This window comes from Parus major, chromosome 1A, assembly GCF_001522545.3.
Source record: "Parus major isolate Abel chromosome 1A, Parus_major1.1, whole genome shotgun sequence".
In the NCBI taxonomy this organism is placed as follows: domain Eukaryota; kingdom Metazoa; phylum Chordata; class Aves; order Passeriformes; family Paridae; genus Parus; species Parus major.
The window spans coordinates 37,463,740-37,477,417 of NC_031773.1; the positions used below are offsets into that span (position 1 = coordinate 37,463,740).

At 40.7% G+C, this 13,678-nt stretch overlaps 1 protein-coding gene across 5 annotated transcripts in view; it reads right to left on the minus strand.

Moving 5' to 3' along the window:
• The window catches only part of PPP1R12A (protein phosphatase 1 regulatory subunit 12A), a 113,021-nt gene extending 108,389 nt beyond the window's left edge, over positions 1 to 4,632 (minus strand). For 2 of the 5 annotated variants that reach the window (XM_033514672.1, XM_015627394.3), the window contains exon 1: positions 4,287 to 4,631. In XM_033514672.1, the coding sequence (XP_033370563.1) occupies positions 4,287 to 4,523 (237 nt within the window). In that variant the 5' untranslated portion in view covers positions 4,524 to 4,631. Of the gene's footprint in view, positions 1 to 4,286 lie in introns of all 5 variants that reach the window. The other 3 variants (XM_033514673.1, XM_015627393.3, XM_015627398.3) reach the window with 2 other exon arrangements.
• Between the last annotated feature and the right edge of the window lie 9,046 nt (positions 4,633 to 13,678).

Here is a 13,678-nt window from a genome sequence, read left to right on the forward strand (position 1 = left end):
TTAATTAAACTGTAGTTGTCACAGACAAAAAAGGTAACATGAATCCTTCACCAAGGAGTAGGTACCTTCACCAACACCCACTGCAGGTGCCCAGTGACCCCCTCCATGCACAAACAGCCAAGACAATATCCCTTATCTTACCTCAAAAGCAGTACCCTCCCCAGAACAGCCAAAATCAGCACAACAGGACATGTTCTTAACATACTGTGTGGTGGAATCAAGCTACAGCACTCACCTTCCTCACCCAGAGAAAATGAGGCCAAAAACAAGGTTACCATCTCCTAAGTCTGAGCAGTCTCGAAGAAAAAGGGCAGTCAAAAAGCAGGCTGCATAGACTGTGATACCTAACCACAGCCTAATCTCAGCCAGTGCTGAGGTGTGTGCAGGTACTCCATACTGCACATTCGATATTCCCAGGGGAGCAACGTGCACAGGAAATCCAGCCTTCCAGGAAACTGGCCACATCGTGGTCCCTCCCCACTGCATGCAGCCTTTCCATGGTGCTGTCCAGAAAGGGTGGGCTCCACTTTCCTGTACAAAGCTCTATGTAACTTCTAGACAAACTACTTTCAGCCATTTAAGCAATAAATTCCAGTCAGAGCTAGTGAACTAAATCCTCTTTCATGAAAGCCAAGGAAAACAGAAGAGAGTCCAAACTCTAAGGAATGATAGGTGTTAAGCTTTCAGGACAAGAGAACTGAATTCCACTCTGAAGAAATATGTCTGCCTAAGAAGAGATCAAGTTTTACTGAAAATATTAGATAACCTCTTCTTAAGATAATTTCAGAATATGCCTCTTCCACCCCCCATTCTGGAGACACTGATAATCTGCAAGGTCACAGCTCACCTTTGGGCTTCTTTCTTTTCTCAAGTTCCCCCTACATTCCATTGTTAAGGCAGATTAGAAAAACTGCACTTAAAATTGTATCTCATCCTGCGTAACAGCTGTCTGGGAGTACAACATTCAAAACTTCCACCTCCACTACAATAATGGCACTGAATAATGGTAAATTTAAGTTCCCATTTCAAAGTTTTCTGGTCTTACATACACACAATATGTATATAATGCAGATTATGCAGCACAATACACATTATCCTGCTGCAATATCCTACATCGTATATATATCTCATAGACAGGAAAACAGTACACTACAGTTTTGTCCTCTGTACTGAAGGTATAAGCTGAGGACTTGTACAGAACAAGTTCTTAAAGCAAGCTTTGAACTCAAAATTACATAGAGGAATAACCATCACTTAATGACAATTTTTCCTCTTCTGCAAGATACCAAAGAATTTAATTCATCTGTCCTCAGATATGATGCACTCAAGTCCCTTCACTTGTGCACATGCAGATATAAAACAAAACCTGCTCACTGTCACTGTCAAGAGCTGAAGTAGCTATATACATACATACATATATATATGTACTCCCCCCTTTCCTCCTCTCAGCTACCAAGTCAAGTAACTGTTTTCTTTCCCATATGCATGAAGAGAAACAATTCTACGTGCAGCTTTCTGATGATGATGGCATTCTATCGCACTCAGAGGAAAAGCTTAGCTAATGGCTTCAGCGACAAAACTTGGTGCTCCATTAAAAACCAGACCTGAAGTTCACCAGAATTTCAGGATTAATGGTACTTTCCCCTCAGCAATTCCAACTACCTGTGAAAAATAAAACAAAGCTTAAGTCTCTTCCTCTAACTGCCATATGCAGCAGGAAAATCAAAGGCTAAATATTAACTATTTAATTACATCACTATTTCAGACATATGCATTTGCTCTCAATAACTGGAAAAAAAACAAATTGATGGAAGACAAGAAAGACACAACCCAAAAGTACAGTAATTTTATCTTCACTGAGATAAATTTATTCCTTTGAAGAAGCAATGACCTGACAGACAATGCAGAAAAAAACAAACCAACCAACAAAAAAAAAGAACCCAAACCAATCAAATAACCACAAAGCAACAGCATGCCATGGCAGTCTTAAACACAACATGGACTTGAACACAAGTACCATCTGTCAGTCAAAAATGTCTGGAAGAATGACAAGTTTTTGAAGAGTTTCCTTTGAGAACAGATACAGCTTTAGTCATGCTGCAGCCAAAACTGATTAGATTAATTCATGTTACAGACTGTATCATGTGATATTTGCACCTTTTATATCGCATATTAGAAGAAAATAAGGTCTTGTGTTAATAATGAAGAGAAACCATTCAGAGTCAGTCGCAGGGATTTATTATATACCTTTTTTTATAGCAACAGGTAACCTTCACTTACTGTACTGCCTCAAGAGGATTATAAATTCACAACTGATCTTATTTGCTTTCAATATCATAAAATCAGAAAAGGTCCTTTGGTATCACTAAAGGAGGGGAGGGGGAAGGAGGAGCATGAGCAAGAATTTTAGCAGTGATGTAAATCTTGACCGTTGTTCCCTTAGGCTTTGCCCTTCCAAGCTGCAAGCTGACTACAACGTAAAAAAAAAAAAAAAAAGGGGGGGAAGAATATGCTCAGAATTATCCTGATGAAAGCTTTTTAGTCTATAGTATCAAAAACGTTTTGAAAATGCCATCTGGGCATCAGAAAAGAGAGCACCATCTCTAACAATAGAGCGAAACTAAACGTCATTCTTCCCTACCAATGGCTGGAGAACAGCAACTTGCAGACTCAAGGATCTAACCAGTTAAGGTATGGCTTCTCATACAGAGCTCCCTAGAAGCATGAAGCTACCATAACTTGATTAGAGGAGGATAAATACAGAAAACCTTGCAATGAAGTGACAGGCTAGCCTGCAGTCAGGTAACCATGCCGCAGTAATATGCTGACAGGCTTAACCACAATACACACTCATTCTTCCAGTTCAGTTCACAACTGAAAGTAAACCAACACCCTTTACAGAGGAGCAAGTGACAACTCAGACACAGCAAAGAGTCATAGAATTTTATATCCCATGTTCAAGAGGGGATTCTATCCAGTTCTGCAAGGCAGTTTATTTATTTCTAGAGCCTCACATCCTTGAAACACCTATATAGGATGGAGAAAAATTCACCAGCTAATTTATTTTAATGTAAGCAGCAACCTCACCTAAGCATTTGGGGAAGACTTTTACTTGATCAACCTACAACACATAACCATTAAGATTTTTCTTTTAAACTACTGAACAACTTCTAAACTTAAGAACGAGAACCTAAGCTGTCAAAGACATTTTTTGCTTTCCAGATATTCAGTGAATCTAATATTGTGTGGAAGCTTTTGGCCTTCTAGAGAAAAAAACTATTCAGGCAAACCCGCATTATCTCCGATTGCCACAGCCTTTCCTTATTTGGCTAACGTTTTGAGATTCCAATCAGACTGCTATGAAGTTCAACATGCACAAAGCATCCATTTTGAGGAAACTTCACAGCCAGTTTCCCGTCCATTCCCCCCCAGCCCAAGTGAAAGTTATCTCCCTCGGCACCAACCCCCCTCCCAACATACCCACACCAGAACAAAGCGATATGGATTGGGCTTTACTACTTTCCAACGCATGGAAGAAAAATTTAAGATCCCTGGTCCCCTTGAAGTTCAGCTTTCACACTGCGATGGGAGTCATCGGTAATGAAAACAAACAGCCCCTTATTGATACGCGTTTCTATATAATGAACAAAACACTGGTTTCCCCTAGAAACAGGAGAGAAATAGATGATCCGTCTCTCAACACGGCCGCCCGCACACACGAGCGGGCTTTAATCGGCTCAACTACTGCGGAACCGGGGAGACGAGGGAAGCAGAGAACTACTACCGGGATCCCGGGCAAGGGGCAGCGGCGGAAGCGGCCCCCGAGGCCAGCCCGCTTCTCTCACCTGCAGTCACCCTCCCACGCCGGGGGGGCACCTGCCTCCGGCACCCTCAGCCCACACGGGGAAGGGCCCGCTCTCCCCAGCCCTCCGAGGGAGGCGCTGCCAAGAGGGGAAAACGAAAGAGGGTCAGCGGCACCTCCTTCCCGCCGGAGGAGAGGCCCATCCGCCCCTTCCGACGCCCTGCCCGCGGGGAGGGGGTGCATCCTCCCGCCCCTGCAGCCCCGCCGGCCCGCCGCTCGGCCCGCGGCCCCCGGCCGGTCCCAGGCTGACCCTTCCGCCACCTCCCCGCCCCAGCGGAGGGAGCGCAGCCGCCTTCGGCCCCTTCCTCCTCCACCTCCTCCTCCTCCAGGGGGGCCACTCGGCCGGCCTCGCCCCCCCACCCACCCACCCACCCACCCTCCGCACCAGTCCGGCCGGGGGTACCTCGATCGGCCCAGCACCGACCTGGTGGAGAGCGGTGAGCCCGTCCACATTGGCGTAGTTGATGTCGGCGCCCCGCTCCAGCAGTCGCAGCACCTCCTCGGTGTCTCCGCTGGAACAGGCGGCCAAGAAGACGGCGCCGTCGTCGAACTTCACCTTGGTCTTCTTGCGCTTGACCACGGGCGGCTCCAGGTCGGTCTCGGAGCCGATCCAGCGCTTCAGCTGCTCGTTCCGCTTCTGCTTGGCGTCCGCCATCTTCATGCCCCGCTCGCGCCGGCCCCCTCAGCCCCGGCCGCGCCGAGCGTACACTTTATACCGCCACTATCCCACAGCGCACCGCGGCCGCGCGCGCTCACCCGCCCAGGGAGGGCGCGGGGCGGGCGGGGAGCGGAGAGGCGGGGCGCTTTCGTTAGCATAATCCCGCGAGAATTCCGGGGGCGAGCAGCGGGGCGGGAGGCGGTGCGCGAGTGGAGCGGAGCGGGGCGGGGCCGAGTGGAGAGTAGGGGGTGTGCGTGTGAGGGGACTGGGATTGGGATTGGAACTGGGACTGGAGACTGGAGAGTGGGACTGGAGACTGGAGACCGGAGACTGGAGACTGGAGACCGGAGACTGGAGACTGGAGACCGGGACCGGGACCGGGACCGGGACCGGGACCGGGACCGGGACCGGGAGTGCAGACCCACTTCTGTGGGGGAGTTTCCTAAAGGCTCTGCCCGTGCCCGCCTGCGATCTCCGTGACCTGCGGTGACATCGGTGTTTCTGCCTGCATTGTCAAACGGGGCGCATGCAGCCACTTGACGGGAAAAAAACAAATAAATACATGGAGCAACTTGCTTGAGGGTCCTTTGTTTTGGGAGGTTAGACATGACCATCACACCACCTTGATGTACAAAAGCACCAAGTCCCATTTGTCTCTACATTTTTAGGGGACCTCCAGGGAAGCTGGAGAGGGACTCCTTGTCAAGAACTGTAGTGATAGAACCAGGAGTAATGGGTACAAATTAGACTAGATATTTTTGTAAGAGGTTCTTTACTGTGAGTGTGGTGAGACACTGGAGCAGGTTGCCCAGGGAGGTTGATGCCCCAGTCCTGGCAGTGATCAAAACCAGTTTGGATAAATCCTCGACCAACCTGGTCTAGTGGGAGGTGCTACTGCCCATAGCACGGGATTGGGATTAGATGATTTTTAAGATCCCTTCCAACCCCATAATATTCTATGATTCTATCATTCTACATGGCAGTGGATAAAGCCCTTATTCACTTACATTTCACTTACAGTTCACTTCCATTACGTCAAAACCTGGGGCAGCACAGCCATCTTTTCTCTTGAGAGAAAACAAGTAGTTACAAACCATGCAGCATTTGAAGATACGAAGACTAAAATGGTTTTGTTCAGAGTTGCAACTTCTAGGAACCAAGCTATTACAGATAATAAAGTTTTTTCTATGCACAGCATGTTTTCTTTAGCTAAAAGCAGTATGTATTTTGCTTTAAATGGAATAATCTCTGGGGATAAAATGTGGTTTTGAATTTACTGGAAAATAAGTTTTATTTTCAAATAATTATAGGAAACAAAGTATAGTTTGAGAGGATCACCAAACCTCATACATTTCAAATTTTACATGATTTGTGTTTTCTAATTAGAACATCTCCTTCTTGTGGTGGGCAGTCTTGCAGCCAACTCAGGCTCTTATTTCCATTTTTATTGATAAAGATGTCAGTGACATTTCACAAGAAGTAGTAGTTGCAAGTACCTGCAGCAACGTGCTTTTCTTAATGTCTTTCAGAACAGATTTTCATCTGGAGATATTTACATAATATCCATCAGACTTACTCATACAGCAGTGCATGAGATACACGCACTGACAGTTTGAAGGCGTAATGTGATTGAGAACAAAAGACAACATCTGGTAGTCAAGATGAAAGATTTGCCACAGAAAGATTTGCAGTCTAAGTAGGTGGATGAAAGATTATCTGGCACCTAATTTATACCTTCCCATTGGCAGCCTGTGTGACTAGCCAGGGATACATTTTAGATTCCTGGGTTTGAAAATAAGGCTGACTGCAGAGTACAATTCAAACCCAGTCTTTGCAGTGTTTATTACTCACACGAGTGTTCTAACTTGTACTTTGGCATGGCACTGTTACCATCAGCATGGCATGGGCAGTTACCAGCTGGGAGCTTGGATGCATCACTCGACTCATGACTAAGGAGGGAATTTGCGCAGGCTCCAGCCTCCTGCTGTGGTCTTGTCCTTGTGGGCAAACTCCCTTGGGGACAGACTCTCAACCCTGTGCCATTTCCTAAGGACTTGAAAACTATAACCCAGAAAAGGTAGTGCAAGATACAAGCTGCATTCTCCTGTCCCATATGTCTCAGATATTTTACAAGGCACCTCCCCATTGTGCTGTTTCTCTCTCAGTTGGCTGTCTGAAAATTTGACTCTTCAAGAAATCTCATATCTGAGGAATGTTTGATTTCAACAAACAATATTTAAATAGAGTGCTTTATTAGCAACAAAGTAATTTTAGGCAAATCAATAGGCACATGTTCAAAATGCACTCTCTCAGGAATTTCAATGTCATGGAGCATGTTTCTAAGTTTTCATCAGAGCTCTAGTCCCCTCTCCTTGACTTCAGTTTTTCATCTCAGCTTTTTCTTTCTGGTCATGGATCCTCTTTTAACTCCAACTTGCTCTTCTTGGCTTGTTAGTGAAATTCAGAGTTTCTACTGCTCAATTTTGTTCTTAAGTATCATACAGTTAGCTTGATTTAAAAAACCAGATCTCATACTTTCCTTTTATTCTTCTTTCCAGGAAAGATTTTTCACTGATTCAGCTCCAGCTTTTCAGAGAACTTCAGCAAGTATTTTTCCATACACTGCAGCTATTTGTATGTTCCACATTCTTGACATTATTTTCCTTGACTTTTTAATTTTTTTTGATCGTACCTCATGGTTGGGAGTTGTGCTATATTTGAGGGGTTTTGCAGACAGTACAGGCAAGATATAATTCATTTGTACAGTCAGCTGAAACTCAGATATTCCATACATATTGAATATAAATGTCTTTCAGAGATAGCTGTATGCTCTACTGGAAATTATATGTAGTTCTTAAATCTAGCAAAGCATATGGTCTTCCTTAAGCAAAAAGTAGAGCTGTCATTCATGTAAATTAGTTATCTCTGCAAGTGTTCAAGAAGGGAATAATAATACAGATAATAATATTTTATATTTCTAATTTTTCCTATCTCACATAAATGTCTGCAAATTCAATATCAAAGGCATATTGGGCCATATTTTTTACCCTACCATAATGCCATTCTACCCCATGTCTAATGTCATTCTGTTTCATTGTAAAATCAGTGCAGCTGAGAGAAGATGAGACTGTCTACAGCTTCTAATTCCATACTAATTGACATAAACAAATGTAAATACCAATAATAATTTCTGTAGAAATATGAAATTCTTTTCCCGTTGTCTGTCTAAGCATGGAGTGTTAAACTCATTTGTGAAAAGGGCTAGAGCAAACATATATTAAGGCTGTTTCTGAGGACCATATTAAAATTAATTCTAAAAGAGTTGTTACTGCAAGAGAGTATCACAAGAGTGAATTAGATAACTGCATAAGTGTGCATTTGTGTTTACAATAATCACAGTAGGCTAACAAGAGACACTTAACCATCTGAGCTACATTATGAGTGCAACTTAAGGGCACACTAAGTTAGACCTAGTTTTATCAGGTTTTTTGGTACATTGCTACCAGGCTACCCAACACACTAGGTATGCTGTTATAGCCTTTGCTTGCATGTATATACACCATGCTAAAGGTGATTTAGTATGTCATTTTCCACATAAAATATTAGCACTGAATTCAGTAGGAGATTCAGTAGGAGTGATTTTCTGTAGAGGTAACAATGTAACCATCTAACCATGCTTTTCTGTAGAGGTAACCATATTACAGAGATAGCATCTATGTATATACATATTTTCCATGAATTTCACTACAGACTTCAAGCGGTCAATACGATGATTTAGCAATGAGATTGATATCAGTGTGCTTTCTGGTTTTCCATGTTTTCTTAAAATCATAATCTTAAAAGTATTACAAGCATTGTTCAAAGCTATTTCACACAGGCTTCTAGACAGCAGAAGTTCTCAGATGAAGCTTTTGCACTACTCAAAATCATCATCTTTTGGGATGTAGAATTTTCTTCTGACCTCCAACTGGAAAATTTCTGCCTTGTCTCTCATTTTGAACAGCATTACACACAGTGTGGCTTCTAAAAATTTTGTCTTAACATTTTGAAAGAAAACTAATATATATAACAAAGTTAATGTCATCAATTCCAGCTCTGGGAAAAAAGGGTAATTTGAAGGATAGTAACAAATATTGCATATATAAATTGACACAAAACTTTCTAATAAATGTAACAGATTCTCACAAAGAATTGTGGTTGGTAAAATGAGAGCAAACATAATAAAATATAAAAGTGTCTTTTCACATCAAAACATCATGACAGAGATATTTATCACAAGAATAAGGCATTTCTTTCATTGTTTTACTTAATAGTCATAGTCATTTCTATCTTGAAATCTGGTATATTCTCTACCCTGATTGTGTGACACACCCACACATGTAACAGTGAAATCTCTGGTACAATCCTTATCCAGAAAAAAAGAGGCAAGAGGACTATGCACAAATTGCTATCAAATTTTCAAGTAAACTACATTATAAGCAGACTTCTTGCTTTTTAGTCAGTTGTCAGTAAGATTCTTATACAGCAACCCCACATTTCAAGGTGGGTTACTTTTTGCTGCTGCATAATCCTGAGTCACCAAAACGAAAACTACCATAGCAACCAGAACACAGATTTATAAACTGTGCAGTTATGCATAGTTTCATATCCAAACCATTTCATTTGCAATGGTGTTTTCTCCCAGCATCTTCCATGAGCTTTATACAGATTGGTGTCTCTGTATTCCTGAATGGCAATGCAAGCCAACATTTAAAGTTGATTCACATAGAGATGCTCTCACATATTTTTATGTGTACCCATCTGTTAAACTAACATTTGTTCTATGGACAATTCCAACAGTACATGGATTAAGCTAAAAATAGTTGTCTTTGCTAGTAAAAAGTAACACTATGTTCTTTAGAAATAGGAAAATATACTTATTTATAAATTTGACTTTATAAAATCATTCTTACTTTAAATTAAATTTAAGTTTTGTCTAGTCATGTAATGAAAAAAAAAAAAGAACTGAGCCATATGTTGTGTAACAGAAATATAGGTGCTCTGTTTCTATCCAACGTTTGCAGTCCTGGGAATACTGCATATGTATGGATGCAGATACAGTGTTAGACACTGCAGTGACAGTTGTCCATTTTGTCCTCTTGATATTGAGAACAAGTATCTTTGATTTATTTAACTGTCTTAAAGGCCACGTAACCTTACAGTAGCTTTTATGAACCTCTGTTCAACTTTCTGAAGGTAAAGTGTTTCTTTCCCACTCGTGTGTGTCTTAAGTCGAGGAGCATACTGCTGAAACAGTACAATACAATTGAATACAATTTAAATACTGAGGGGGAATGGAATGACCTGTCCCTCTGAAATGCATCCAAATTGTTCCCTGTGAACTGCATTCTGAACATATCACAGCTGGGAAACATTCTTTCAGGGCTGTAGGAGAATATTATGGACAAATAGAAATGAAAGACATCCTATTCTAGCTTCTCACTCACAATGCAAATGTAAATATGCTCAAGGGTTATTGACATCTGTGACATATTTCTGTCTTTCTGCTACCAGAAGGTATATGAATTTCCTTTTAAATATTTGTTTTGATAAATGAATGTGTTATTTCTCTAAATTAAAAATACTAAAATCTGTATGTGACTGAACAATTGGCTTGGCTTGGATTTTGGGCATCTAGGAGTATGCCTTGCTGCTCATGGTGCCTACAGGCTCTATTTTTGTGAACATATGACATAACTGCACACTCACATCATGATTAGTCTTTGCAATGTAGTAACACAAGTGACACACCTACATCACTGCAAAAATAATGTCATCCTTTAGTCTGTTCACACAGCCACTAAAATGAGGAGTTTTGTAAGAAAGAGGACTGGCTGTTAGTGTACAGCAATGCTTATTTATAAGAATATTCATAAAGACCTGTGTCTCTGAATACAATAGAAACAAGCAACTGAAGGCAGTTTTCTTGCTCAGAAATGTCTTCTTCTAGTAGTTCATTGTCCTAATAAACACTTCTACTGTTTTTCTCTCCCCCACATTTGTTACAAGCCCTTTGTTTGCTGTGGAAAGCTACTTTTGTAGGGAACTTCTCATACTGCAGCTCAACTGATCAGACTTCATCCAAAACCATCTTCTTCTTTGGTGTCTTCCTATTCTTCCCTAGCACAAGGCCATGAAGAAATCGAATTGCTTCATCTTGTCAGTTCAGGAGAAGGGTTGCTTAATTGAGACAATAATCTGGGGCAAAATTACAGCAGTCACTAATGTAACACTAAGGTACTCCAGAAACTTTAACATCTATATCATAAATGCAGAGATGTATGCTTTAGAATCTTCTTAAATGACTTCTGGTTTGATAGGCTTGCGACTTTCAACCCCCATCTACTGAAATTACATTTCCTAACCATTCCAATATTGGTGCGCTGGCCTGCAACTCCCCCATTCATCCCAGTAACTCAGAACACTTGAGAAGGGACCTGTAAAATTAATTTTCTTTTTAGTAGATGTTCATGTAACTCAAAGCCATCTTCTTTTCACCAAAACATTATTTAGCTACTTAGTATAAGATGATGAAAAGGCTGTAACCTCTAGATTTTAGCCAATTTTTTTTTTTATTTCCTTAAATAATTTGGATATATGACTCAGCCTTCTCTTTGCCTGAGAGAAAGACATGACTTCCAGCGTTTTCTTGGAGACCTAGGCTAAGGTTTCACAAGATAATGAAGACATTCAGTCAGGTTACTGACATAGGAAAGTCCAGTCCTCCTTTTATTGTACTGCTCATTTCCTACCTCTGGATGCACAGATGCCCTTCCCAATCTTTTCTCAGGCCTTGGTGTTCATTTGACACCTGAATGAGTTGGCTACACTAGCAGACTATTTACTTCTTGGCTCAGCTAGTTTTCTGCTGGTCTAGCAAAACAAAACAGATGTATCAAAGGGTGACAGGAGGATACAAAAGAGTTGGGAATATGTGACCAGGCCTGAGAAAGGACAGAGTCACTCTTCTCAGAAGCAGGAATACATTATGCAGGCTCAACCACCACAAGTAATCTCACCTGTAGTCTTAGCTGTGACCATTAATATCATTATTTTTTTTCATGTCTGAAAAGGTTTCTTTAATGATTTTTTGTCCTTTGGACCTGGATTCTGGCATGTGGAAAATGAATCTGCTAGCCTGAGCAAGGCAAACAAGTGCTGTCTGTCTTCTCTCTGGAGGTAACATATCTGTCTTCATGTGACTTTCTCTTTGCTTCCACGTGGGAATAGGATTCTGTGCAAACATGGCAGTGAGTGGAGGTCTAGATAATTTTCATGTTAAATAGTGAAAACAACTTTCTCATTTTTGGCAGTCTTAATTATAAGAACTGACAATCTTCAAGGGACACACTTAGCACACACTCAGTCCTGAGTGTACAGCAGCAGAGGCAGGGAGTGAGCCAGGACCCCAGCAGAAACTCACCCCCAGCCAGGCAGTGCTGTTCTTCATCTCCTGTGCCCACCTGCCTCTTCCTCCCAGGTGTGTATGGGCCATGGTCACTTCCCTGTTACAGCACTGCTACAGTGTGTACACGACACAGGTATAGTGTATATTCTGTATACTTCCTTCTGACTGAAACAGTTTTGGTATGCTTTTACTTCAAGCACTGAGATCTAAAACACTGTTTTTCCTGAGATCAGACACCTGGCTTGGTTTTATTAAGCATTCCTTGATTTCTGGTTATATGTATTTCATTTCTTTCTCCCTCTATTGGAACTGGCTCAAGAAAGTAAAGGCTGGTCCTAGAAAAATTCTACATTATACTCGTTTTATGACAGATGGGTGGATAGATAGACGAGAAATTAACTCATTTCAACTAGATTAATAACAGTAAAATTAATTACTTGTGTATACAATTATAGATCGAAGATAAAATTTTAAAATTTAATTGTTTTAATTATTTTTGTTATTAACATTTTGATAACTAATTTAGGACTGTGGGCTGATAAGTAGAATCAGTAATAAGAACTTGTAACATTCCTGGCTGTGCACCTGAATCTTGATTTTGCATAGGATAAATAACTTAAAATTCTTAATTTTACATTTCTGACCTACCTTTGTATTTGAACCTCAGGAGCTGAATGAAGAATTTTGATCACATTAATTAGAATCTTTACACTCCCACTATTCACAATTTAAGGCCTAAAATATTTAGACCTTATTAAAGATATAATAAAGCCTTAATAAAATTAATAAAGACTTAATAAAATTAAGCTTTAATAAAATTAAGCCTTAAAGCCTTAATAAAGATATAATAGTCTACTAGAAATACAGCACCCAATGCTGCGTCTTCTTTGCAGTGCCAATTTTGATTGAGCTAGGAGTGCTCTGAAAAAAACCAAACATTCCTGTACTAACACAAAAGTGATTCCTCTGCTAAATATCTGTGTTACAATTCTGTGGGCTCCCATATTTAAAAAAGCTAGAGTTTGCATAATTTTGGATTTGTACATAATATTAAATCTTGCTATCTTTATAAAATCACTGTGATACTCCCAATAAAATAAATGGCAAACAATTACTTCAAAAGGAGAAGAATCTGGTCCTACTCCCTCAACACTTGCATTTAGATAAGATTATAAAGGTGGTCTAACTACTATAGAAAAGCAAACAGTGTAAAAAAAAATAATGACCTAAAGTATAATTACTATGCCTTCTTTTCGTAAAAAAGCTAATCCATAATAAAAATTCAAAATCTGTTACAAAGTTTCTTATTTTCAAAGAGATGCCATCCAGTTCCCCACAAAAAATAGAAGTATCCTGCAACTGTGTCCTGTGTACAATAACCATTGTATAACACTCACACATCTCTGCAGCAGCAGCAAGAACAAAGGAAAATATATTGTTCTGTACTCCAAATATGTGCAGCAGTTTTAATGACTATTTCCTCTAGAAGTACAGTAACTGTATAGGTGATACATGCATGACACATTAGACACTTGCTCTGTCAAGAGAATGTCTACATGTATTAATTTGTTCTCACTTAAAACAGTCAAGGCTCAGTTAAGAAATTTCTACTTGTTTTAGTGACTTTGTATTAGCCCTCAATAATATTCCACTGAATCCTACTGGAGTTTCTTATGCAAGCAAATGATTTCCAGTATAAGTTCCAAAATCT